Genomic DNA, 27995 nt, shown 5'->3' with positions numbered 1-27995 from the left:
ACATTTTTCACACTCATATGACTCCCACTCCCTTCTCACTGCCTTCTCTCACTTTTTTCACTCTATTATTTATGAATATTTGTTGAATAAATTAATGGCAAATCTATTCTCTAATTGCATTTCCTCTTTAACCATACATTCATGGTTAGTAATAGGTTAAATGGATTAATTAACAGCTGCTATTTTTAAAAAAAGTGGATGAGAAACTAAGTTTGCTATTCCTTGTCTCCTTGTTGGCATTTCTTCCAATGGTTCAAAATTATTTTATACACTTCTGCAGATAATTATGCAGATTTCCTGAGATAATTTCTTGGTAGTACAACACTGGACAAATATTATGAAACTCCAAGAAAGTCTCTTTGTATGGGGGCTGGAACTTGGCCTAAATAAATAAAGAGATATTAAGCAAATTATAAAGATACAGCTATTTATTATTGCCTCCACATTCTTTAAAGCACTTAGCAGTCTCAGAATGTTTAATGGTGTGTATCAGTGTGAATGTGCAAGTGGGTCTTTGGGGATTATAATCATTTCCTTATTTTTCATGTATCTTTTAACTAATTTTTAGTTACATAGTTGTTTCCTTCAAGATATAATATGTACCTAGCTTCAGTGAAATTTCACCAGGCAGGTGCTTGTAGAAAGTGTCACCTTTCCACTTGTATATAATTATTTAAAGAACAGAAATCTGGGTTTGATGATTGTTTTAGATATTGACCCTTGCTTTGGTTTCCTGGGCCTGTTACCAATTTAATGCAAAGTGCTCTGCAGATCAGCTCACAGAAGAGTACAGTCATATTCACATCCACAAAGCCAACAGTTTGATCATGGGATATACACTGAAAATCCTATTTTTCACAAAGGCCTTTTGGAAAAAAAATAGCCTATAGTCCTTTCCTATATCATCACGAATTTTCCCCGGTTTGCATTCATAAGAATGATGTTTAAGAGTATCCTAATGAACATACTGAGTTCTTACAAGTAGAAGAACATAAAATGTACTTCTGACCCAAACAAATGACCCTGTCACATGTGCTTTATTCAATTCTGGCAGAGATAAGTGAACATGTATGCCGGTACAGTTTTTAATATTTAACCCTTCATGGTAAAATCAAAAAGTACTAATGAACTATTTCTCACAAGATTTAAAAAAAGTCCTAGTTAGAGTTGCTCTATTTATTAGAAAAGCCTTTTCAAACAATAGCTTTTGCTTGAGTTTTCTTTCCTTCTTTTTAAATGCTGTGCAGGCAACGAACTGTTCAAGCCAAATTCCTTTAAGAAGAACCAGTGGATGAACTTAAATTTGGCGCTATGATCAAAACTATTATAAGCAGTAGAAACAATTTGATATTTAAAACTTAGCAACACAGAAACCTCAGCAGAATAGAAAATACTTTGCTCAGGATATTTGAGGTCAAATTGAAGAAGGAAATATTTTCTCATAAGCCCCTACAGGCAGATCTGAAAAAGCATACAGACAAGAAGAGGGAAAGGAGTGAATGGAAATAAAACTCAATATTATGCAGATTTATGGCTTACTTTTTGGAGGGTTTTGTTTTTTATGTTGGATCTTTCAGGCTGGTTTTGCTTTTTTAGATCTGTATAGTTAGGTTAATTAAACAGTGATGTAGTTTTATATTTAAGCTACAATTTATGTTTTTTTCTTCAGTGATATTTATTTCTTTGCCTTCTTTTTTTTAAACTACTTTCAATATTCGGATGTTTTGTTGAATCTATTTAGAACTTGATCACCCTGGATATATGTATTTCCCTCAAAACATTGCAAACAAATATACTAAGAGTGCACCCTCTTTACTAGTTATTGTGAGGTTGCTGTGTAAGTTAATAAACATTTGTAAATTCATTGTTTGCTGGAAGAAAATTTCTGAGTTGTAGCTCAGCCTGCTGGGAATTACTTAACACAGTATAAAGATGAAAAGACAACATCTTCATACTTCCTCTTCTCATTACAACAAAACCCTTTAACTGGGAAAATTTTATTCCCCTCTTTCTTCTTCCTTCAATTCCCACTTACTGTTACCTTGTAATATTCAGAGAGCCCTTGGATTATGGATCTGAATAGAGAAATGTTTTCAGATAATCATTAGTCCACATACCACTAACTTATGCTCAAAGACAGGATGGAGTTGTAAAGTGCTTTTATAATGCAATATTATTGTTAAAGGCAAGGGTAGACTATTTTGTTTTATTTTGACATGGCATGTCCTGAAATAAACATCAATTCAATATGAAAAAAAAAAAAAAAGACTACATATTGTGTGGAGACACGGAAGGTCCCTGGCTCCATAGATTATACAGCGGGCCCATTTCCCAAACTCTGGAAGCCTGAAGGCGGGCACCAGGCTGGGAAAAGGCCAAAAGCTTTGCATGTCTGAAGGCAGGCGGCGATTTAGATAAGGGCTTCTTGCTGGGCTCCTTCCGTGCCCCTGTCTCCCACTCTGGCTGTTTCCCGGCTAGCCCCAAAGAAATTGTCCCTTGAGATTAAAGATACGTAAATACACCTTATGGCTTTAGAAAAAATGTACCCTCCCTGAAATACCTGAAAACAGTCACATAGGAAACTACCTTGTATGCTATAAAAACCTGTAGAAATGAGTACAATAAAACTTCCTTTTGCAGGAACACAGAGGACGGGGTGGGCTCCCTTATTCACAGTATTGCAAAAGATGGCCCTGAATAAGCAGGTGGAGGACGAGGAGCTGCTGCCCTGCTCTGACGTGCTAAGCCCATTGGAGGGTGCAGATGACACTTCCGTAATTGGTGTGAAAATTGTGAAAATCATTAAAGGTCAAAAAACGAAAAGGGAGAAACCTTTACATATTGCAAAATGCCATCTAAAGGTAAAAGAAGGAACAGGAAAAGACAATCTAGATAAAATAGAATGATATGAGTTATTTATATGGCAAAAATCACTATTAAAATGTGCTTTGTGCCATATATTTTCTAGTTCACTTACATCTAAATACATCTTATTTGTAATTTATCATTATTATTCTAAAACTGGCCACCTCCAGTTAAAAAAATGTACTGGGAAATATTTTTAGTGCTTGTTAGATTTATGGAGATTCTCCCGTACTATGTTTAGTGCAGCATCTCAAACTAGTTGAGGCAGTGCTGTGCAGTAACTTTCTGTGATGACAGAAACATTCTCTGCCCCGTCCCATATAATAGCCATTAGACACGTGTGGTTTCTGAGTGCTAGAAAAGGGACTAATGCCACTGAGGAGCTGAATTATTAATTTTATGTAATTTTAGCTAATTTAAGCTTCAAGTTAAGAAGCTGCAGAGTGTTTGGCAGATAATCATTATTTATTAGTATTTGCTGTGGTTGTTATATCCTTAAAATTCATTTGGGGAGCTAGAAGGTTAATCACATGAATCCAGGTAAGGACAAGTTTTGCCTTAAATATTTGCAGACTTAAAGCCAGTCAGCACCACCTGTTGGGATCCAGTCTCCCGACATCCACCAGGACTTTTTTTTTTTTTTTTTTTTTTTTTAACTTTTAATGGCTTATCTGCCCAGTGTGAAATCAGAGAAACTTTCATGATCTGAAGGTGGGTATATAATTTTGGTTTCTGCACATGGCTCGCTGTCCATTCTTCCTCATTTACTTTTTAGAATTTTCATCACAATGGTGCACATTTGGACTTATTCCAGAAGGTTATCAGGGGAAGAAAGATGCAAAGAAAAAAATAAATTGTTCATTTCTGAATCTCATGATCAATTAAGGAAACTGAGCACAAGCACTTACCTCTGCTGCTTGTTAGGTAAGAAAAATCAGTCCCATTCTTTTAGCCTCACAGTATTGCCATGAGTACATGTAAGATTTTCCAACTGTTCTTTAGAACATTTTAAGGTGCATATAACTTAATCTTCATCTGAAGAAAATTTAGATTAATACTCTCTATAGTACCCTACTTTCTAGTCTGTTGATTTTCTGTCATTACTCTAAATCTGTATCAAATGGCATATCATGAATTCTCTCAGTATTCCTATGAAAGAAATCAGCCAGCCTATTTTGAGTAATCATTCTTATTATATCTATTGTAAGAAATTACATTTTTCTTAAAATTTTTATGTAGAAGCTCAGAGATCTTACTGAGACCATTTCCAAATTTCAACTCAGTGCTTCTTTAGAAATTTTGTAACTTTGGAAAAAGATCCTGAATATATTTGGATGATAATTTTAAGCTAAAATGAATGCAACCTCCAAAAGTGCATAAGCCCTACAATACCAATACCAGACTTAAAAAACAAAACAAAATCCAGCAACATCTACCAATCTTTTTTTGTTTGAACATTTCTGGGATCAGAAATTTTATTGTCATTATGAAAGCAGCAATCAGAAAAAGATATTCATACAGAGACCAACTATAATGTGGTTAGCAGGTGTCTTAGTTTGTGAGGTTGCTGTGGCTTAAACAAGCATTTATTGGCTCAAAATTTTTGAGACCAGGAGTCACAAAAAAGTCCTGCTTCTGTTTTGGAGTTCATGGTGTCTGGGTTGGCAGTCTTCTGGCTTGCCGATTGGCCTCATTCTTTCCTCCTGAGGCTTTCTCTGATGGCTGGCTGCTACATCTTCTGGCTTCTTCCTGTTTCTGGTTTCTACTTCTAAGGCTTCCATTAAGACCCACCCTGATTCAGTTGGGCACACCTAAATAGGATCTTGGAAGACCCTATTCACAAAGAAGTCCATACCTTAACTGATAATGCATCTTCAAACAGTCCTATTTACAAATTGGTTCATCCCCACAGGGATTTGGGTTAAGATTAAGAACGTGTCTTTTGTTGGGGTACATGATTCAGTCTACCAAAGTCTACCCCCGGACCCCAGAAAGACACGTTCTTTCCACATGCAAAACACATTCACCTAAACCGAATATCTCAAGTCATTTTAGCAACAACTCTCAATCAGAAGTCTCATCAAAATCAGTTATGGATATAGTCCATCCTGGGGCAAAATTCCTCTGTCTGTGAATCTGTGAAACCTGGAAAACAAATTATCTTCTTCCAAAATATAATGGTGGGAAAAATACAGGATAGACATTCCTATTCTGGAAGGGAGACATTGGAAGGAAAACGGAGGTCACTGGTTCCAAGCAACTCTGAAACCGAGCAGAGAAAACTCCATGAGATTGCAAGGTCTGAGAGTCATTTGTGGGTCAATTCTTTGCACTCTGCACCTGCTGGAGCACTGGGGCAGCAGCCAAGTTCTCCCAGAATGCCAGGGCATCAGCCCCATCATCTCTGAGCACCAGGGTGGAGGCAGTACTCTCCCCAAATTTGGGGATGGAAGGCCCACCCCCTCTAATCCCCAGGGTGGAAGGCCATCTCTATCAGCACAAGGACATCTCTTTGGTCCCAATCTCTGCATCCATGTTTCTACATGTGAAGTCCTTTTTCCTTCATTTCATGTCATCTCATTCCCTTCCAGTCCAGCTGGCAGTGCTTCTTCTCATTAAAAATTTACAAAACCTCATTGGTTCTGTGTACAGTTTAATGGGGTCAGAGTCAGAAGACAAAAGGAATCTCCCACTGCTTCTTCCTAGATAAATGGGTTTCTGATCCTGACTGCCTCTGAGATGGTTGACTAGATGCACGAGTCATGCCCCTGTCTCCTTAGCAAGGTGCTCAGCTGCACCCTCACATGGAGCCCTGCACTCTTGGGGCTTTCAGAGTTCAGGCAGGGCCCTGACGGAGCCACGCCTGGCTCCAGGCTCCGAGCACACTATCTGGATAGGATGAGAATTTTCCAAATCATCTGTTGCTGGTTCCTTTGTGTTTAATAGTTCAGTCCTCAGTTCATCCCTTTCCTTTCACAGTTTACAGGCTACACCGTCCACATTTAGCTTGGAACATCCTCAACTAAATATCCAAGTTCATCATTCACATTCTGCCTTCCATCCCTCATTGGAACACACTTTCTTCCACTTCTGTGACACTTTACAAGAAGGATCACCTTTTCTACAGTTTCCTATCACACATTCACTGGTATTACCTTTATCATCCATATTTCTACCAACATTCTGCTCATGAAGAATTATGTATTCTCTAAGATGGCAGTAACTTTTCTCTGTAGCTCTCACTTGTAACTGACCCCTCATCAGAAATGCCTTTAATAGCCATATCTCTACTGAATATCTTCAAAGCAAACCTGGACTTTTTCTATCAACAGCTTCAAAGTTCCTCCAGCCTGTACCCTTTACCCACCTCCAAAGCCCATGTCCACATTCTTGGGTATTTGTAGTAGAAGCACTCCACTTCTGTTACCAATAACTGCCTTCATTTGCCACTCTGTCCTGACAAATGCCATATAGTGGGTTGGCTTAGATTATAAGTGTTTATCATCTCACAGTTTAGAGGCTGAAGTCCCAAATCAAAGCGTCAGAAAGCTGGACTTTCTCAAGAGTTGGTGTGCTCTGCGATGGCAGTCCTCCCTCGTGTGGCGACCTGGCTCCCTCTCTCCTCCCATGGCTTTCCCTGACATCTGACTTCCACATATGCTGGCTTCATTCATTTCCTGACAACTACTTCCAAGGCCTCCGTTAATAGAGATTCAGGCCCACCTGATTCAGCTGGCCACACCTAAATAGATCTGAGCAGCCTCTTCACAAATGAGTGAACACCTTAACTGATAATCACTCTTCAAAGGTCCTACTTACAAATAGGTTCACGCCTGCAGGAATGCAGATTATGATTGGGGTACATGACTCCAAAAAATTCACTTGGATAACATTTGAGACAATGTTCCTACAAGATTAATGGAAAATAAGTTTTCAGCTACTGAGTTCTTTCATTAAAAGACACTAATATAATGGTAGTGAAACATACTGAACACAACCGACTACGCTTTGAGCTGAGAAATGCCCAGATAACTGTGAGGTGGTCACTCCTCACCTTTCCTACCCCCTGCATCCTGGGAGTGCTCCCTGGCAGATGTGCTCTTGCTGGGAGTGCTCCCTGGTAGCTGTAGTCTTGTTGTGAGTGCTCCCTGGGAGATGTGCTCTTCCACAGGAATGCTCCCTGGGAGATGTTCTCTTGCCCAGAATGCTCCCTGGGAGATGTGCTTTTGCCGGGAGTGCTCCCTGGGAGATGTGTTCTTGCCGGGAGTGCTCCCTGGGAGATTTGCTCTTGCTGAGAGTGCTCCCTGGGAGATGAGCTCTTCTGCAGGAGTGCTCCTTGGGAGATGTGCTCTTGCTGGGAGTGCTCCATGGGGGATGAGCTCTTCTGCAGGAGTGCTCCCTAGGAGATGTGCTCTTGCTGGTAAACGTGGCACACAGGAAGGGAAGGCCCTTCTCTGCCTCTTGGCCTTCCTAAGACCACAGTGATGCTGCAGTTTGTGTCACCATCATCTTGACTTGTGGGGCCAGAAAACTGAGGCTTGGAAAGGATTAGGGTTCTTGCTGAGGGCATCCAACTGCCTTAAGGCCAATGAAGTGAGGCCCTCGCTCCTTATTTCATGACTTGTGGGGTAATGATTGCCATGTCCTTTAGCCATTTGATACGGATTCACAGTTTCTGGCAACCCCAAATTTCTTAACTCATGTATTTTAGCACTGTTTTTATATCTTTATAAAGGTAAGTATTAAAATGATAATTTTCGAATGTAAGCCTAAAATAATGTTACCACATTTTTTTTCCAAAATGTAGAAATAAAATTTACTTATGGTTAGATTGATTAGGACTAGGATGATCTGTCCTTTCCTATTACTTTATGTCCTAAGTCAGTTCACCTTATTTCTAAGCTGCCTGACATAAATGAGCATTGTAAGACTTCTTTACACTCAATATCCGAAACCATTTAGGTCATCATTTTAAAAAATAACTTTGGTAAAGTCAAAAGAATTCAAGAAACTTGGTTTCTGGTAGAACATTTTATTAGAACATTAAGATACAAAATTCAGATAGAGTTCTGATTCTGATTCCATGATATTATGCAATATATTGACTTCTTAAGAAAATTCATGTATAAATGTAATGATTGCATCAGCGTTTTGAATCACTTCTGTTCTTACTATTTTGTAAGGTGACCTTCCGACTTTGGAGACTGGAATTTTCTATCCACTACCCCTACTGGACCACACTGGACTTGATGCTGCTAGCTGAGGCGACGTGGCGTGCTCTCGGTGCCTCCCGGCGCGGTGCCGTAGAGCGGATTGCAGAAGGAGTGTGCAGCGCTCTGAAGAGGAAAAACGCATTTGAAGGGTTAGGGGTTTCTGCAGGGTCTCTCAGGGTCATGCAGAGGGCAGCTCCTGATGGGTCATCTGGAAGAATAACCAGAACCCCCTGACTCTCCCTCAGGGCCCTCCTGCCCACAGGCCGACCCCCCCAATTCCAGCCTCTGTGAGCCCCCAGTTCACGTCACCGTCACCTGCTCCACCCGTGCTGGGGCGGGGGCCCCGGTGGGCACCGTCTCTCCAGCCCGGCCCAGCAGCCAGCTCCACTGACCACAGTCACGTAAAACGAAACAAAACAAGAGCCCAAAAAGCAACCAGCAACTTTAGGCTGGTAAAACTGCAGTTCACAGATCTACAGGACAAACAACCTGGTTTTCCCAGCAAGTACATGGCAAGGAAATCAGTGGAAATGAGGTTAAAGAGTCTTGAGAATCATGTCTACCAAAGTTGGAGACATACACCTTATATGGGTCTTCATTAAAAATACATAGTATAAGATGGAAACTCACTGCTTATTTATGAGGTAATTGGGGTAGACCAAATGCAGGTAGAATCTTTGAAGGCATCAAGGTTGATTGTTACATGTTTAGGTGTAAGCCTATGTTTATTTTTTTAAAGTCCTTATCCCTTAAAGATAAACCTGAAATCTTTACAGTTGAAATTAAATGATAGTGTTATTTGCTTAAAAATAACCCTGTGGGTGAGGGAACAGTTGACAGTAGATATGAAATAAGAAGGGCCACAGGTTGGTAACTGTTGAAACTGGTTGATGGTTTCATGGTGACTCATTACACTCTTTACTCAATTTCTGTAGAAGAGCAGGAAAGTTTCCTGTAATAGTTTTAAAGAGGACTATTTTAGATGAGCCATTTTTTTTTTTTTTTTCGGTTACATTTTGGGGCAAGAAAATGATTGAGAAATTAGCAGATTAATTTTTTTGACACATAGATAACCAAATTTAAATTCTTTGCCCGAAACATGAATTTTACTTGGATGTCAGGGAAGGTGGAAGTCACTTAATTAATTCAAAGCAATTAGTTTCTGAAATAGTATGAATCCAAATAGCAACAAAGGCCAGGAGTTGTGACAAAATTTCTTCTCCAAGCCATTCTTAATAAAAGGGAAAAGCACTGTGTGGAAAGAATACTTTATCAAAAGAAACAGTGAAAAGAGATGGCATCCGTGGCTCTCCAGTGCTGGGCCTTTCCTGGCTGTGTAAGCACAAGGAAGAGATTTTGGGGACTCTTGATGCTTTTTGATTTTTTAAGCACCTTGACTTGGGCCTGCCCCTGTGCCTGCCGGAAGCAGGACTGGTCTGCACAGCAGAGCAGCTGCATTCTCAGTAGAATGTAAAGACACGCAAATTCACAGCAGCTTTTTAATTACTATAAGTTTGTGAGATATTAACATAAAAATCACCCAAACAAAAATACTTCATTTTAATTCCTTATAATGTTTGCATTTTTCAGATATGAAAAGTTAAGCTAAGTCAAAAGAAGATTAAGCTTTCTTTTTCTTTAGTAAAAGATGAAAATATGTTCATGTTACATCTTCCTACTTTGTCAAGAAGGCACATCACATCTGGTTTCCCAAGTAATGATGGGTGTATTTTCATTTTTTCTCTATGTCTTCGTTGACTGGGTGGTCCCCTTTCATGTTCCCACATCCCTCCTCTGAGTTTTCGGGGCTGGCCTTCACTGTCACTCCTGGGTTTAAGAGGAACACGGAAGGCTGGCCTGCCTGGTGTCCTCTGGACTCAAACATGAAAGCTTTCAGTGGGCACCCCCTCTGGGGGGCTGACTAATGCCCTGTGGGGGAAGCTGATACTTTCCAGAGCTGTCAGCTCTCTTTGGGTTTGAGTAGCGACCGCAGAGCCGTGCAGCAGTGAGCCAACTTTGCAAGCAAATGAGGCCGACCTGGAATGGAAAAGTCTCACTGCACATTTGGAAGGAACAAAATGACTTTCTGCCCCAGATTGAAAAAACTCCACTAAAACGTTCGTCTCCACTGTGCTGTGGGAGCAGGTCCCACACCACTGTGGGGTGTGTGTGTGTGTGTGTGCGCAAGGGCACGTGTGTGCACATCCGTGCCTCTGAAACAATACAACTCACCATTGCCACTTACCTCTGTCTTCTCTGGGACATTCCACTCCCCATAAACTGGGTTGACAAACGCACAGTGAACACGTCCTTCAGTTTTCCTTAAAACACACAGGGACACACAAAACGTGTAAGGATTGCAATGCTCCAGAGAACATTTTCAAGTTATTATCTGGTAGAAATCTTTGCACGACACCCTGTCTGGCCAGCAAACTTACATTTATGAATGCATTACCATACATGAAGAGTTTTGCACAGGCACCAAGGCAACCACATTCTTGGAAGCAAATGCAATTTGGACCCTGAATATTAGTCATCATCTTTAACATTTTAAACAGATTTTAAAATAGGGTTTCCTTTGTGTTAGAATTCCATCTCCTGACAGTTGTAAACAGGTGTGTCCTTGGGGATATCACCTTTAACATACATTTCACAATTCACTCTGATTATATATTAATTGCTCAAGAATCAGTAGATTTACTAAAGAGAAGAAGTGAGGAACAGTTAGTCACAAATGATGAAGAAAATATGCCCATCATATGAACAAAGAACTATAACTGAAAAGGTAAATATACCTACTAAAGATGGAAGGAGGGATCCCATACACACAGTCACAGGCACGTGTGTATATGCACACACATAACACACATGCACACAGGCACACGCCCCACTCCCCATGACCACAGGCACACACAGTGCACACACATGCACACACGTGCACACACATGCAAAACACGCACACACATGCACACACGCTCACATATGCACACACATGCACACGCCCCCACTCCCCATGATCACACGCACACACACACGCACACACATACACGGGAACACACAGACCACGGAGAAAGGAAATCCAACTCAGGGATGATTGCCAATGTCTTGAGGGCACTTAGGAGGGAAATACATATATAATCCCCGAATCTTTTTGCCTAATAAACGTATGATGACAACTAATAAATTTCTCAATAATACGTCCATCTACCCTGGGTGAAAAAAAAGTAATAAAGAAGAATCCCTTACTGCTTTGATTCATGAGAAGAAATTGCCCGTGTCTGGCATCTGCCCATCCCACACAGCCCTTTCCTGGGGAGGGACAGTGTCAGCGAGCACAGTCTCATCTGGGTAATGGCGTTTGGCTGGCGATGGAGTCACTGTCTTCAAAGCTTCCTGACTGCTACTTAAACATGCAGTAGATCAAATATTTCTTTCACCCTTATCAAAACTACATTTTGGTTCTTGGTGAATAGGGCCATGCGCAGCTATTTTGTGAGTTATTATTTGGAATTATTTGGTAAGAAAAAAGTCACAGATACACTCTTAAATGACAAGGCAATTCCTGAGTGACTAATTCCACTGAGTGAGTTTTGCATCTTTGCGGCCCTTCCTCCAAGCCTGGATGTGGTGAGTCCTCAGAGCAGCAGGCTCAGGGGATGGCGAGGCCAGGGCGTGGGGCTGGCAGGTGGCTCTGGATGTCGGGACTGGGTAGGGAGTGACGGGGACTTCGGGAACGGGCAACACTGCCAGACCAGGTGGACAGATCCAAGGGCTGGTGCAGACAGTGGGGAATATTAACACGGAGCAGGGATTAGGAACCAGGTGGAGACGGGGCAACTACACCAATGGCTTGGAAAAATTAATCTAGGCTGAAATCAGGCATGAGGTCAGGAGCTGGAAGAAACCCAAAGCCCAGGGCTAGACAGGACAGATGGCCCAATGGTGGGCCGGCCACCAGGAGCCAACGGGGAGGCCTGGCAGCCAAACCAAGGGACAGAGGCACGAGCAACACAGATGCTCTCGAAGGAGACAAACTCTTGGGCTTCAGCCTGCGAGGAACCTGGCAAGGAAGCGTGACAAGGCCATGCCTGTAACGTTTAGTGACAGGTCTGCGTTTTTAAAATGAACATCTTTTGACACACTCTGTAAATCTATTAATAAGTTTAATCCACTATGATCATTGGTTTTACTATCTCCCATCATTTTGTTTATTAAATTAGTTGCTAGTGTTGATTATCAATGGGTGGTTTTTTTTGCTCCCAGCAGACATGTTCTTCTCTAATTTCTTACTAGTTGGTGATCTTGTGTGTCTGAGAAACTGGTCAAACTGTGTAGTGAAACCCACCAGATTCCCACTCTCTGCTACTGTCACCTGGGGCCAAAATGTCCTAATGTGTTTCTGTTCATAAAAAGGCTTAGAAAATCCTCAGAGGAAAATGAGCGCAAAACCTGAGCACGCATCAGCAAAGTAAGAGGAAAGCAATTTGGGAGGGCCGCAGATGATAATTCCCATTACATCTAGGTGAGCTGTGTTATAAAACCCTACCGTAATTACCTGTCCACTCAATAGCCTGGAGAACCACCCTTTCTGAAGTCGAGACAATCCTAATGAAGCCATCGAGGTGATTTAAAGGGATAAACATGAAACGCATCCATCAGAAGACATTTGCTGAGTGTATGTGGAGGTTGCTCTTGGGCTTCGAGTAATGAACTCTCTTCTAAAGGCCAGAGGATGCCCTAAGATCCAAGAAATGATTGCCACGAGCTACGAGCCTGGCGGAAATGGTGCTCCGTGTTGTGGGGTGGGGGGTGGCCTAAAGAGGGTGGCACGGCAGAATGTTGATGCTTTTGCCACCAACTCTCTTATTCATTTATTTAAATTCATCCAATGTTTCTAGGTGCATACTTATATCCAACTGTGTGCAAAGTCACGGTCGAACAAAACTGATCACGATTTAGCTCCAGACCATAGAGCTTCATCTCAGAGGAAGGCATGGCTGGATTCTGTCTCCTGGATGAAATTGCAGGTGTATAAAATGCCAACCACAGAGGATGGCCACCAGTGCCGAGTGCCATCCCTTTACCTGCTTTTCTTATCCATTACCCTGTTGTCATTTCCATTTTCTCTTCTTACTTATTTCTCCTGACCCCAAATCCTGGATTCAATGAAGGGCATTGGGATAAGGGAAAATAATAAGAAGGACTTGGAATTAGTAATAATAACCACTAGGGTGTCTCTTTTGTTATTAAAAACATAATCATTAGAACTGATGCATGCGACAACATGGATGAACCTCAAGGACATGTTGAGTGAAATAAGGACAAATATATGTACTCACTGATATGAAATAATCAGAATAAGCAAACAGAGTCAGAATCTAGAATATAGGTTCCCAGAGGACAGGATGGGGGTAGGGAATAGGGAATTAAGGCTTAATATTTACACAGCTTCTATCTGGGATGATGGAGAAGTTTTGGTAATGGATGATGGTGATGGTAGCACAACACTGTGATGTAATTAATATCACTGAATTATATATTTCTGGTTAAAAGAGGAAATTTTAGGTTGTAAATTAAAAAAATCCATGGAACTACACAACACAAACAGTGAACCCTAAGGTAAACCATGGACTATAGTTACAGTCAATAGTACAATTATTAAAATGTGCTTTCTTCAATTGTAACAAATGTTCCACACCAAAGCAAGGTGGTAGATGGGATTTCTATATTTTATGCATGATTGTTCTGTAAACCCACAACTTTCTAATGAAAAATAAAAAATAAAAAAGAGTATATATATAGATCACTGAGTTATTGATTTAGAAATGGAAGGGACTTTGCAATCCCTTGTCCTGCATGTCTTTTTCTTTTGTTTTTTTTAACAGATGGGCCACTGTGATTCCCCCCTCCCTAGATCTCAGTCCCCTGGAGGAGGGCCACGTGTGCCCTGCTCACTGTCACAGCGCCCAGCGCAGGAGGATCTGATCCAGCGTCAGTGGAAAGGGAGAATGAATGATGCTCGTGGTCTGAAGGCTCAACGACCGATCGGAATCCACCCACCCTCCACCCACCCGCTCTCTACTCCTCGTCCTCCACCGCCCCAGGGAGAATCGATTTCAGTTTTACTGCCGATATCTCAGAGCCAAATTTGCATTCGGCTTCCTGTCTCACAGAGCCTGAGACAGGCTTTGCCCTTGTTCTCCTCCCGTTTCCCTCTTACCTGGGCAGGTGCCAGCCCTGAGGAGCAGCTGGGCCTCCCCTGAAGGTGAGCAGACTAGGGTAGGATGAACACCATTAAATGGAGATGGGAGAAGCCATATGATTGAAGAAAAGTTAATTTGGTCCTAGCAACTCATTTTACAATATTTGAAAAAGAAAGATCTACGTTGCTCATACATATCTCCGCAAAGTGAGAGCCACTGAACACCCATGCATAAATATCAGGATCTTCAAGTGAATTTTCAGGCTATGAAGTATTTGATTTATTACCAGTGGGGGAAAGTATTTTCTAACCACATCTTCTACTTTTTAAAAAGGGTCCAACTAAACTATGAAATACAGCCATTTCCGTGGAGGGGTGGGATTCATTTACTCCGGGCGCCGTGCCTGTTTCAGGGAATTTTGTTTAGCCTGGTTGCTGACGAATCTGGAATCTCCCAGAGGAGCAAATCTCAACTCTGCTCTCTTCACTTCTGTCGTTTTTAACTCTTCAGTTAGTTTTCCCCAAATGTTTCCAGTCTTAAGATGTAAGACATTTGAAGCCTTTCTGGATGTGTTAACCTATCAGATAAAGGGGAAACTGGACTACAAAGTCCCAGTAAAAATACATTATTTCAGGGGTTCCCAATTTTACCCATATCTATGGCTAATATTCATGAAACATATTTTTCTCTGTCAAGAAGGGATCTTTTTAGAGACATGTCTGTGTTTTTAACTACCTACTGCTGTTACATAACAATTTTCTTCTCTGTCTCATCCTAAAATCAATGAGTGATACTTCTTTTCTGATCATTTACAGTACAAATTTTAGTCGTTTGCATAGAATATTATCACAAATTTTAAAATCTAGACACTATTTTGTCTTTTTTTGTAATATGGACAGATTTTAGGCAGTTTACAAAGAGAAACACAATGAAAGAATATAAAATGAATGAAAAATAGTTAGGGACTCTGAGGTCAGGAAAATGGAACTGAGCTGGAGGTAATGGAAGTACAAAGATGGGCAACGTGAGAGCCTGAATATTGATTAATGGTAAGATCCAACTTTGGAAGATTCTAGAAGTCCAATGTAAGCAGAGCAATCAGTTACCTAACTTACACTATCAGAAAGCGGCTTGGAAGCATGTTTTCCTCAACTCCTTCTAGTAAATTCAGCGATGGATTCACTAGGTTGTCTCAACTAGTATCTTTCCAAATACCAGTCTGAGTGTTTTCTGTAACAGCCGTCCAGGAGAAGTGGGCGGCCGGAGGACGGCTTTTAGAGCCCAGGAAGCACCACTGTGCCTCTGAGACTCTGATTCTTGGGGCATTTTCAATCATTTACTGTCAAAAAGTCACTACCAAGATTACAATTTGTGGTATAAGATTACACTGTTGCACCTGTAACTTGTTATAAGAACCTGTGGGTAGAACAGAATTGTAAAATGTCCTCAGTCATTATAAGAAAGAGTAAATTGAGTCTGTGAAATCAACCAATTCTCCAGAGTGTATGTCTGTAAAATACTAGGTTATCTGACTATTGCTAAAGAAAAAGAGAAGAAATCATGAAGAGAAGAAACAGAAACATTCAGCCAAATAATGGCCTCTACTTCTGGCAAGATTATGCTTTTTCTTTTTTTAAGAAGTAAAGCAATCTGGGAAAGAACAAAAAAAGAAAGAGAAAATGCAAATCCAATTTGAAAAAGCAAGGACAAATTAGGGGGAAAGGTCTAGGAGCTCAAGTTTTCAGGAACAAATGGAACCACGTTTGGGTGAAAACATTCAGAAAGAATCATGCTTGTGAACACAACCAGAGTCACCACAAAAGAGAGAGGAAAGGATTTATCATCTGGGCTCACAAAACCAAACCACGGGGACACCGGGTTTCGCTAAACACATTCACATGAGCCAGTACTTCCGTGCTTTTCTCCCAGTTGTTTCAGACAGGAAATACATATCCCTCACCACAAAACCAGCCACTAATGCACCCTCACCGTGGCCCAGCGCTGCCGTGGGCACAGGCCCCGGAGTATGGATGCAATTAACGCGGATCAGGCTGACCCAGGTTCCCGTAACTTAACTCTAAAGGCAGCCCGGGCTCCACTGCCCTTCCCCCGGCGAGCAGGCTGCACCCCCTCAGCCCCCCACGGAAACCAGACGGCGCACGAGAGGCGCTTTGGGGCATCCTGGACGGCGCACTTAGAAAACCTCTCTTGACCCCGTAAAATCACTAGGTGTCAATCTTCTGGAAACAATTAGAGAGGGAGGCAGAGATGCATCTAGAGAGAGGTCCAGCACAGATTACTGGTAATAATGAAAAATTAGATACCACTGAAATGTCTAAGAGTAGGAGAATGGTTGAATTATGATACATTTACTAGAAAGAGCATGATGCAGTCCTTTCGAGTCCTGTTTTAAAGAATATTTGGGGGAACAGGGCAGTGTTTCTTCAAGAGTGATCAGGAGCCTGTTGGAGGCCCAAAGACACTTTCCGGGCTCCATGAAGTCAAAACTGCTTTCATAATAATCGTAAGACACATGGGTAAGAGATTCATACAACGCGCAAGCTAGAACAATGAATTTTTATATAATAGACGCCTCACTGTGTCGATCTGGGCCCTGATGGTGCAAGAACCGCAGCAGGTAAAACTGCCGGAACCTTACTCCAGCCGAGGTGCAGCAGCAAACGGGGCCTCTCATTCCTCACCACCTGGACTTCCAGTTTAAAAGAAAAAGTCAGTTTCACTTAAGAACAGCCTTGATGAAGCATCAAAAACTATTCATTTTATTAAACCTCAACTCCTCCATGCATCATTTTAATATTCTGTGCACAAATCACAGAATGCTTTATGGGAAGTTACACATAAAGGACCTGTGACATATTGAAGTACAGTCTTGTCTTGTTTAAGCATTATTAGATCCTGCTGCTTGCTCAGCTAGCCCTTTTCTTTTCCTGGAGCAATGTTTTTATTTGAAAGAACGACCTACAGGTAAACCGTGGTTATTCAGACTAAGGAATTTGGCAGACATTTTCTGGAAAATGAATGGAGAAAGGCTGTTACATCAAAGAAAACTCCTGACAGTACCTGCTGCCAGTGATAAAATGTGAGCTTTCAAACAAAATCAGAGTTTTAAAAAATGTGTGTTTCCTACCATGAGCATGACAGCTTCCTAATACTTAAAGACTTGACTGACAAGATATTTTTAATATTGCATAATGAAATGTGTCAACATTTGACAATCTGCACAATTCACTGAGCCAATATTTTCCAAAGGAAAAATGCATGATGTTACAAAATCACACATGAGTAAATGATTCATTCAAAATGTAAGATAGATCGATGGATTCTTAAAGTAATTTAAAATTTTTATTGATGTGGTTTCAGATTCCACATTGCAACTACATTTGAAGGAACTACCACAATATCAAGCTTTGGTGTAGTATAAAAAGTATCCATAATTACCTGAAAAAGATATTACAATACACCTCCTTTTTGGAAATATATACCTGTATGTAGCTGAATTTTCTTCATATATTTCAATCAGAGAAACCTATTGCAACAGTGTCAATGCAGAAGTAGATTTCAGAATCCATCAGAAGTTCTTATGGAAATTTTGTTTCCATTTGAGTAGCTCTGTTCCACTGTGCACTAGGAGATCAAATATGAGTAAATACTCATTTACCTGGCTAACTTCTAATTTTCTTTCAGTAGATTTTTGATAACTGCCTTTTCTGAAAATATTTTTCCCCTTCCATTCTCCTATCAATGTGATACATCAAGGAGCCACAGTTGAAAAAGCTCAGGTTTCAGAAAAAAATATGCTATTTTTGTTAGCATGTAACATCTTTATTGTTCTTTAAAAATGAATTAATAAATATGAATTTTAAATATTTCTTAGCTTTAATTTCCAATACAGTAAATAATGATAGATACATAAACCCCAATAAATAAAAGCTCTTTTAAGTCCTCAATAATTTTTTAAAACTGCAAAGGGATAGTGAGACCAAAATGTTTGAGAATGGCTGGTACAGGGAATAAGGAGAAAATAATCTCATATACAGTGATTCAAATTCTGAAGTAAAAAGCATGTGCACATGTGTGTATGTATGGACACTGATGAAAGTTTGGAGGAAGATGCATCAAAATGCTAACAACCTGCTTGTCTGGGTGGTGAGATTAAACATAATGTAAAATTCCTTTTTGGCACTTAGTCATATTCCCAAGTTCTATTCTTCGGGTTGCTGTGGACAGCATGCCAAGGTACAGGTGGTATTTTTAGTTTGGGAAACATCCTTGGGCGCTTCTCCTGCATGAGCTCCCGCCTCTCTGGCCCCAGATCCCTGAAATTCGTTTGTCTAAGAGAGGAGCTCGGCACGCCTGGTGACCGTTGCTCTTCCCCCCTCAGCTCCTCTCCTTGTGCCCACCCCCGGCCAGGCTGGACACCCTGCCCTTCTCAGAATGGGCCACATCATTTCGTACATCTGAGCTTGCTCTTAGGTGCCCAAACTCATCTGCGGAAACCTGGGCCAAGCCAGATGCACGACTTCCCTTCTTGGTTCTCCACGGTGCCTTGTGCGCTTTTCTACCCGTGGGTGGGTCACACTTTGCTGAGTTTACGTTTTCATGTGTTTAAGTTCCAGCCTCTCCCTCTTGAATGTTAACTTCCTAGGGGCAGAGCTGGCTGCATCTCACAGGTGATCCACAGAGCATCACCTGAGCCCAGCCAGGTGCATGCGCTGCTAGAGAACCACTCAGAGTGCGGGTTATGGACAGTTCACCCAAAACATCTGACAGTTCCCCAAAGAGTTAAGTACAGAAATTGAAAATAGTGTTTACAACCATTTGTTAGCAATTTGATTAATTTTATATACGTTGATGCTAACAATAAGAAAATTTGCAGTAGTAGTTTATGACTTTTAAATTTCATTTTTCTAATACTTAATTTTATTTTAGTTTATAAAACCTTTGGTCTGTTTGTGATGAATTGGGAAAAAATATAACAGAACTGGTTCTTCAGCACATGTAGACTGAGTAGCTCTCTCAACTAAACGCTTGGGCTCCAGTAGGAGTAAAGACTCATCTACCTGGGTCACATCTACTTTTCCTTCAATATGTTTTAGCTGTTGACTTTTGCTGAAATATCTCCTTCTCCTCCTTTCTCCACATGACTGTGATACTTTAATGTCCCACAGGTGGAAAGAGACAGGAACTAAGTGACTTTCTGCAATCGCAATGAAATATGTTTCCACATAATTTGCTCTATATGAAAACTCACTCTCATTTCCTCATTGAATTATCTTAGATACATAATCTGTTTGATTTAAAACTGATTGCAGTGTTGAACTTAATTAACAGTCTTCATGACTTCCCTTAGCAATCACCTAGTGACTTGCTTCTTTATAAATCTTTTTAGACAGTTTCAAGTTTACAACCAATGTAAGAATCTGTCTAGAAAAAATGGGCTTGTTCATAATGACTCCTGAATATCTAAAAATTCCTTTAAATATACCACATTTTGGATTTATTAATAAATTTAGTTAAACCTCTCTTAGATCTATCAATAATTTCAGCCATACTACTCAACAGAAATTTGAAAAAAAGCAATTATGTTACATTTTTCTCATAGCTATTTTTTAATAATCTAATTAAAAACTTAAAGAGAAATTAAAAGCACATGATCAGCATTCTATATAGAGTTCATAAAGATGCTGTTTCTCTGTCAAATTCCTAGTTAGCTGCCCATCATTTTTCGTACCTGGTGTCTCAGTCTGCCTGGCTGCTGTGACAAATACCACCCGTGGTTGACTTACACCACGGAATTCCTTGTCTCGTGGTTTGGGGGGCCAGAAGTCCAACACCAAGCTATTAGGAGGGCCATGAGTGCTCCCTGGAGTCTGAAGTGTGGGAACCCCACCCTCCTTGGGGTCCCCTGGCTCTCCACCTCACCATGTGGCCGTCTGTCTCTCTGTCTCTGGCTTCTGGTCTCCTCTGTTGAGACAGCCTCCAGTCCTCTGGATTAAGACCCACCCTGGGTCAGCTGGCCACACCTTACCCAAAAGTAGCATCTTCAAAAGATCCCATTTACAGAGAAATTCACACGCACTGGAGCACGGATAAAGGCTGAGGACATGCCCACGTTGGGTGCAGGATCCAAACCAGCCCACCCGGCGTGCATTTCACTCACACTTGCCAGGCCACTCTCCATCACAGGCTGTGATGTCCTCTCTGTGGGATGCCCTCGCTCCTCTGTTTCCCTGGTGATTTCAGCCCAAGCACCTGGATTTGGGTGATGCAGCAGCTCCTCGGCAAGTCCTCCCTCAGCCCCACATATGACCCTCACGTCCAAGCAAAGTCGCTCTCCCTGACCTATGTTTCCCCAGCGCCTTCCATGGAGCAATGCTCTGTGGTCAACAGATGCTTATTATGTAGTGAAATTGCTTGCTTTGAAAGTGTTTCCTCCACTAGAGCACAAATTCCTATTTGTACTTCCAGCTCTTAAAGCAGTGCCTGGCACGTAATAGGAGCGTAATAAATATTTCTCAATATACGTGAATTGCTATGTTTTGGATTTATGTGTTTCTTTGTTCAAAGATGAAGATAAGCTGGTGTTTAAAGGGCTGTTGTCATCTGTCCTTTGATTCATTAGTGAGCTTGAAACTCCAGCACAGTAAACAGATTGCTGAGGCTGTAGGAGGGTCCCTCAGGATGCTTTTAAGGAGAAATGATGTGAAAGAGAATTTGTATCAGGAAAACAACAAAGCAGTCACTGAAGAAAAAGCAAGACTAAGATGGTTCCTCCCCAGACCACCAAATTCCCTTCTTCTAGCAACACTAACAGAAGCAAGTACCACACTTGGATATCTCACTCCCCAGCTAAAGGTGAGGCGTGCATTTGCTCCATGCCATGTGCCGTGGCGTGGCTCTGGGGTTTACTAATAATGCACAGCTCTCTTGTTATCTTCCTGTCCTCCCTCGTTTAGGAAGATCACCTCTTCCAAGGAGCAGCTCTTTGATTTTCCTACATTATGTTTATCTTACTCTGCTTGCTTGGATACCACAAAATAAATGCAACTCAGAAATAGGTCACAGATGGAAATGCTGTCTTCCTGCAATATTTGATCTACAGTGAACACAGAGAATATCTTTGACAGTTACCTGGATTATGTAGCAAAAGCTATCCTCAGACAGAATCAGGGGGACCAGGCTGTGATAGAGTGCAGTGGTCTTTTCAAGTTTACACAGATTTAATTTCATAGACGGCTTCTGTCTGTGGACATTTGCTTCATGTACTCCAACAAAGTCACGCTCTTCATCTTAACCCACATTCCTGTGTGGGGTGGGGGAAATCATCTGTAAATAGTGTCATGGGGCATGTAAAGGTGAGTTGGGGTGTGGACCCGCTGGTGAGTAGGATCTTCTAGAATCTTACTTGGGTGTGGCCAATGGGATCAGGTGAGACTCAGTCCATATTGCTGAAGACTTATAGTGGCCGGATCAGAGAAGGGGTGTTGACGAGTGTCAGAGAGGCCGTCACCCTGGGCTAGCATGGCCTTGTCGATGTCTTGGTTTGGGACTTCTCGCCTTCACAGCCGAGCGAGGATAAATGCTCTGGCAAACTAAGACGGAGTGCAACCACAGCAGATTTCACACAGCCCGGGACAATCAGCAAAACAGATGCACACAGAGACCACACACCTGCTACTCAAGTGTCGTGTTCCTGACAAATTGCATGTAACCTGATTCTGTATAATCAAATAAGATCTTAAATGATCAGGGTATTTGTTATTTAAAGAAATACAGGATATTTTATAAAATAAGGTAACTTTGAAATTCATGTGAAATTTCTAATTGAGTCTCTTTGGTTAACATAAATACTGCTTTGTAGGAAAGAGTTCATCTATATACTCATTAGTAAATGACTTCTCTATGAAAAATAGAAAGAGAGTAATAACATAAGCAAACTTGGAATTTAGGTTGTCAGATGTCAGGCACTACCTTCCAGAAACTTCCAGGTAAAATCTGTTGCACACATAGAAATCCAAATAGCCAAGTGTGAATAGAAGATTGACCAGACAGAGCACATCACTCTTGGAACTGATTTCAATTTGCTGCTTTCTTGAAATGCCATGTTTTTTTGATGCTCATCTCCTTCCTTAGTGTCTGAATATTTGAACCTCGTAGGTTTTGGAGAGTCTGGCTCTCTTCATTAATAGTCCAGACTTAACTTTCTGATCGTGGACTATTTGGTAGCCCGTCATGCAGCCCAGTTCTGGGTTGTGCTGAGGGCCATACCAGCAGGCTTCAGTGGTGATCCTTTAGATTTGCTTTCTGGATCCACAGAACAGAAGAAAGATCAGTCGAGTTGATAGACATTCTTCAGTGATAACCAGCAGTGATCTCCCAACTTTTGGAGTCATCTGTGAAGATTGTTTGGCTGAATCATGGAGCATTAAGGCCAAGTAATGTATAGCTTTGGGATATAAAATGTTCATTTGGGTTCATGATAAAAATAAAAGCTACCCTATCGTGGACATACTGAGAAATGAGATTTAACAAATATTTATTGGAATGCATCCCTGTGCCACGTGCCGAGATTAGGGACGCTTAGGAGGCTGCTGTCAAGAGGCTCATCATCTCTTACGGGGGCACCAAACCACAGTCAATGTGCTGAATGAAAAACAGCCCGAGACGAAAGCTCCTGGGGAGCCCAGGGGTGGGAGGTTCCTGCTGTCCTGGGAGCTCAGCGAAGATGCAGGGCACGTGACTTTCGGGCTTGGCCTTTGAGAACATCTTCTCTTTTTATGTTTTATTTCTATGGTGAGGGCAGAAGTAAACCCAGCATTTTCCAGAGTCTTTTCTCATCCCTTTGACCAATAATTCTGTCACAGCCTCAACTCTCCTGGAAAGGTGGCTGCTGTCCTCAAGCCTTCAGCCCCTGAGCCCAGATGTCAAGACAGGGAGGTGTCACCACACATCTGCAGATTCAGACACCTGCTGTCCCATCTGCTCCCCATGTCATTCATGAAATGCCCATTGTGAGTGGGACAAGAAGCAGGACAGACAGACAATGCTGCCCCAGCTTCCTGGAGATTCACCTGCAGATAGAACTACAACTGTGTGAGTCCCAGACGCTGTTGGTTTTAACCACCTGTGAGTTGCGTGGTCAACTCCACCATACAGAGAGATTTGCCAAGGCCTGATCTTCTCCTCACCTGGAATACAGGTACTTTTCTAATTTTTAACATAAGCATAAACTCGTTCAGGGAACTGTAACGAAAAATTAAAAGTAGGACTCTACTCAGTCAAATTAAAGGCACTCCAATGACTACAGAGCTAAATTACAACCAGCAAATCCTTAGGCCCCAAAGGAACTAAACTCGATGTTTTATTTGAATCCTGAAATTACAAAGTTAGGAGAGAACTTTAAAATAATTTAATTTATCATTTTCCATTACGTAGCAGGGGAAACATTGATTATAGGAAAGACTAACTCAAGTAACACAGGCAATCATGTTTTACTTTTATAGTTACATTTTATATGAAGGGTATAATAACAAAATATATAAAAGACACATCAAACCTGCAATTTCATGAATATCATTGTTTAGGAGAAGGCTAGGTAAAAAAATATGAATTTTCTATTTAAAACAAAATAATGGAAAACACAGTTGAAGGCTGCAGCCTAGTTGCAAGGGCAGCTTCTAAATGACAAGACGTTTGGCAAACGCTGACTTTGTCCAGCTTCCTCATTTTATAAGTGAGAAAATGGTGAGAGTCATGACAGTCATCTTGCCCACTGCCCAACAGCTCAGGGGTGCCAGTGGGCCTTGCCATCCCCTCCTGCTCTCCCACCTCCTCATCCCAGCCTCAAGCCAGCCACTTTCTGGCTCAGCGTCTGGGGCCGGCTGTGTCCTCCGGGCTGCTCATCTCTCCCGTGCCCCGTCCTCTGGCTTGTCTATCTCTCCCGTGTTCTGTGCTCTTTGTTTAAGACCAGACGTCATCTTGCCGTTCTTCTGCCCCAAACCCTTTCCTGGCATCAGTTAAGGCCCTGGTGGGCACTAGCTCCACACGGTGGGGAATTTAAGGAGTGTTTGATACAGGACCTCTTTTCTTTACAAAGGTGTGGCTGGAATCCAGAGAGGCCACCAGTGTCGTGCGCTGTGCTGGGCTGGCACAGCACACCCCTTTCCCCGTGCCAGGCTGGGCAGGGAGGGGAAGGCCGCGGCAGGACACCAGCCTCCCCACCCCCCAGGACTGGCAGCCTTTACCCCACCCCCAGGCTCTCAGCCCCCGCCGTCCCCTGCCCTCCTCAGAGGAAGGGTCACCTTTGAATCCAGGAGCACAAGTCAGGTGACAGGTGACCTGTCCCAGCAACCCACAGGGCCAGTCCCGGTCCACCCGGCCCTTCCCGTCCTGCTGGGTGGCTGGGATCTGGGAGGACAGGGAGAGGCCTGGAGCCAGCCACTGGCTCTGTTTCTGCTGCTGTTGGTTAATAAATTGAAACGTCCCTGGCAGGCACGCAGAGCCCTTAGCCGCCTCCCACACCATCTCGCCCAGCGGGATCTCCTGTCTCCTTCCCATGAGTTTCCACATTTCCTTTTATTGTCTGGAACCCTCTTTCCTAGTCTCCCCCACCTCCTTGTAGCCCTCCTTCTCCATCCCCGGATTGCAGGCTCCGGAGCCCTCACCTCATCACTCCGCTCGGAGCAGGGGGAGCCTCCACTCCCCGACACCCCTGGGCAGGCGGGAGCAGAGGGGCTTGGGAAGGAGTGGACCCCTGACTGGCTTCTTTCCTTCGGGGCCCTGCGTCTACCATTGCAGGACAAGAACACAAGGGGTCGGGAGATTTCGGGAGAGCATCAGGCCGCAGTCTGCTTGGGCCTTTAAAGGAGAAAAATAAAAGAAGAGCCACATGTGGTTCAGTCTGGTTTAAAAGGGGAAGATCTCGAAACCCTGCTCTCAATTTTATTTTTTTCTCACTCAAAGTTAACATTTGGCATGCTGGTAGAGCATGGCCCGTCTGTGCATGGGAGTGGGGATTTGGGAGGGGGTTCCTGGGCTTGGACTCGTTGTGGGTGCGTGTGTGTGTGTGTGTGTGTGTGTGTGTGTGTGTGTGGTGGTGGTGGTAGGTCTGGCACACATCCTCGGGCCACCTCGGCCAGGCTGCTGGGGGACTCTGGTTTGCCAAGATCGGGATCACTTACGAGCTCAGGGCACGCTCACAAGTGACCCTCTAGCTGTGGAAGCAGCTGAATGCCTCGAGGCTTGCAGTGAGCAAGGTTTTGACTTTCTCTATCATAAATATTCATTGCTGTGTCCAGTTAGGTCTATCCAGGAATCTCAAATTAGAAGAGGAGCTCAACTTCTGTCTCCAAAACTCTGCACTGTCATGCAAAGCTTCTGCAATGAGAGAGCCCTGGGATACAGAATATAATAGGAGAGCATAGTATCTGATCCGGGGAACAGGGCCCCTCATTCAAGAACCTCAAACATCAAGGGCTTCTGTTCTAGGCAGCCCCTCTAGGGTTTTGGAACCTAATTAGTTCTCTTCCTTAGCAGGAATAGAAACAGAAATCTTTCTTTTGATCATTCTTTCCTCCCATTTCATCCCCAGTGTATTTTGGGGTGCATTTCTATCATTACACTCAGCATAATCAAACTTATGTAATGATTAAGAGCCAAGAAGCAGGGGATCGATCACTGTACATATCTATGTGCCCACTCAAGACTAGCACAGAATAAATCTTAATACAGATTCGTGGACTTGAATGATGAGATTTGCCCAAGATCACATTTAGTTCTTATACATTCCTACTCAGCAATCTTCCTACAATAGCACTTGCTTATTGACAAGTCTTTGAAACCATTTTGAAACATTCCAGATCTAAACTTTTCAAACATTCTCACACGGACATATCTTATTTCTCTGTACAAATAAGTAAAATATGTTTGTTCATTTTAAACATTTTTTTTTGGTTTATTTTTAAATTAGCACAATCTGTCAGGAGTCATTGCCACAGTGCAGGGAATAAACAATTATTAATTGGCAATTTTTCTCCAGAAAAGATAATATAGTCTAAAATAGGAAAACAGGGATCTAATAAGGCTGCAGGTAGGGTAAGAATAAATAGTCCACTATTAATTTTTAACCATTAGCCCTGATTTCCAGGCATAGGTTTGATGACCACATCTAATTTCTACCTCTAAATTCAACTCTAGAATGCCGCCATATTTGTTGCTTCCTCTCGAGTGTCATGAGGAAACCCTGGGCAGGGTTTGGACCCTGTGAATGGGTATAGCAGATGCCCTTCTGATCCTTTCACAATGACCCCTCTCTTGGCCCTGCCCGCCACCATGGATTGCTGGATGAGCTTCCTATAGCCATGCTTGTCCCATGGGACCCCATCTGCCTGTATCTCATCCTTGTTTGATTTGGCCACAAATGAGAACTTGAGCCAAGCTGGGCTTCCTTTGGAATATGAGATTGGGGCAAAAGGAGAGTGATTTAATGTCTCCATATGTCTGTCTCTCACAGCTGTACCCCAGGCACCAGCATTTTGTTGCATGGACATGGAGTGGAGGAGCATCTCTGCAGAGAGAAAAGCAACGCAGTGAAGCAAAGAGAAGCTTGGATGGGAGGGAGGGAGCAACTTCTCCTGGGTCCAGGCTTCCTCACCCTGACCCTGCGCATTCCTATCCCGTCTTTATATCAAATTCCGTATTTTGATTAAGCCAGCATGAGTTGCTTTTTGTTTCTCTGCAATCAAAGTGTCCTCACTAAAACATTAGTTGGCAAGTAGCCAACTGAAGGGTCACAGAATGTGTAATAAAATCCAGGAAACCAAATTTCTGAAAACAACTTCAAGAGGCTGGTTCTGTGCTTAGCATTGTCTGAGTTTACAGTGCTCCATCATATGTTTTTAAAAACTTAACAAAACATTTCTTCTTTCAAGTCACTAAAGGGCCTCTTACGCTACAAATTCCCTTTACAAAATCCAATGAACTATCTTAAGGGCAAGGTTTATTTGGGGAGGGTTATGAATTTCCTGCTTACTTGAATGCCTGTGTAGCAGAGTTGTGGTGTTATTTTCAAGGTGAGTCTTTGTGGATCTTTTAGTCAACTGTTAGCCAACAATTCTAACTTGCTTCAGGACTTAAATGATTTCATGCAAAAACAATTTTTTTTTGAATGTAATCATGGACTGAAGCAATGTTTTTTGTGATGCTGGTAAGTATAGATAATCTTCAGTGAAGTATAGATAATACTCAGCAATCATTTGTAGCGTGCCAACCTTGAGTACAAGGCTAGACACTAGGGCTGCAAAGCCAGGCACTCTGTAAGCAAGTGCCGGTGCAGCTTCATGGAGAAGAGTGTCTGTGACTCAGTGACGCTCAGCCAGGAAGAGGAAGTGGGCAGCCACTGGGTTTAATGCCTGGTGAGGGAGTGTTGGGAGTGGAAGGGTGAGAATGGCCGACAATTCAACCTGAGGATAGCAGAGTGCAGTGCAGTGGTCTTTGAGCATTTGCACTTGAGCTCTCCCTAAAATAATCTTTAAAACTATTCATCTCCTCCTATATCTTCAAGTGAATTTCTAAAATTTTTATTGTAAGGTCTGTAGTTGCAAAGCATATAATTTATATCTTATTATCTATTGTATAGGTGTTTTGTGAAAGCTTGAAGGTATAAATTTAGCCCATTAAAATTAGGGAAATGCCT

General features: G+C 42.2%; 1 protein-coding gene across 1 annotated transcript in view; it reads right to left on the bottom strand.

Annotated features, from left to right (window-relative positions):
• Positions 1 to 8120: 8120 nt before the first annotated feature.
• MALRD1 (MAM and LDL receptor class A domain containing 1) overlaps positions 8121 to 27995 on the bottom strand; it is a 703831-nt gene continuing 683956 nt past the window's right edge. The window contains exons 43-44 of the mRNA XM_037837380.1: positions 10324 to 10399; positions 8121 to 8201 (exon numbers count right to left, since the gene is read on the bottom strand). Coding sequence (XP_037693308.1) covers positions 8121 to 8201; positions 10324 to 10399 — 157 coding nt within the window. The remainder of the gene's footprint in view (positions 8202 to 10323; positions 10400 to 27995) is intronic.

The sequence above is a fragment of the Choloepus didactylus genome, chromosome 5, assembly GCF_015220235.1.
Source record: "Choloepus didactylus isolate mChoDid1 chromosome 5, mChoDid1.pri, whole genome shotgun sequence".
Classification (NCBI taxonomy): domain Eukaryota; kingdom Metazoa; phylum Chordata; class Mammalia; order Pilosa; family Megalonychidae; genus Choloepus; species Choloepus didactylus.
Note: the sequence above shows the minus strand (reverse complement) of the source record. Positions and strands in the feature narration are given on the sequence as shown.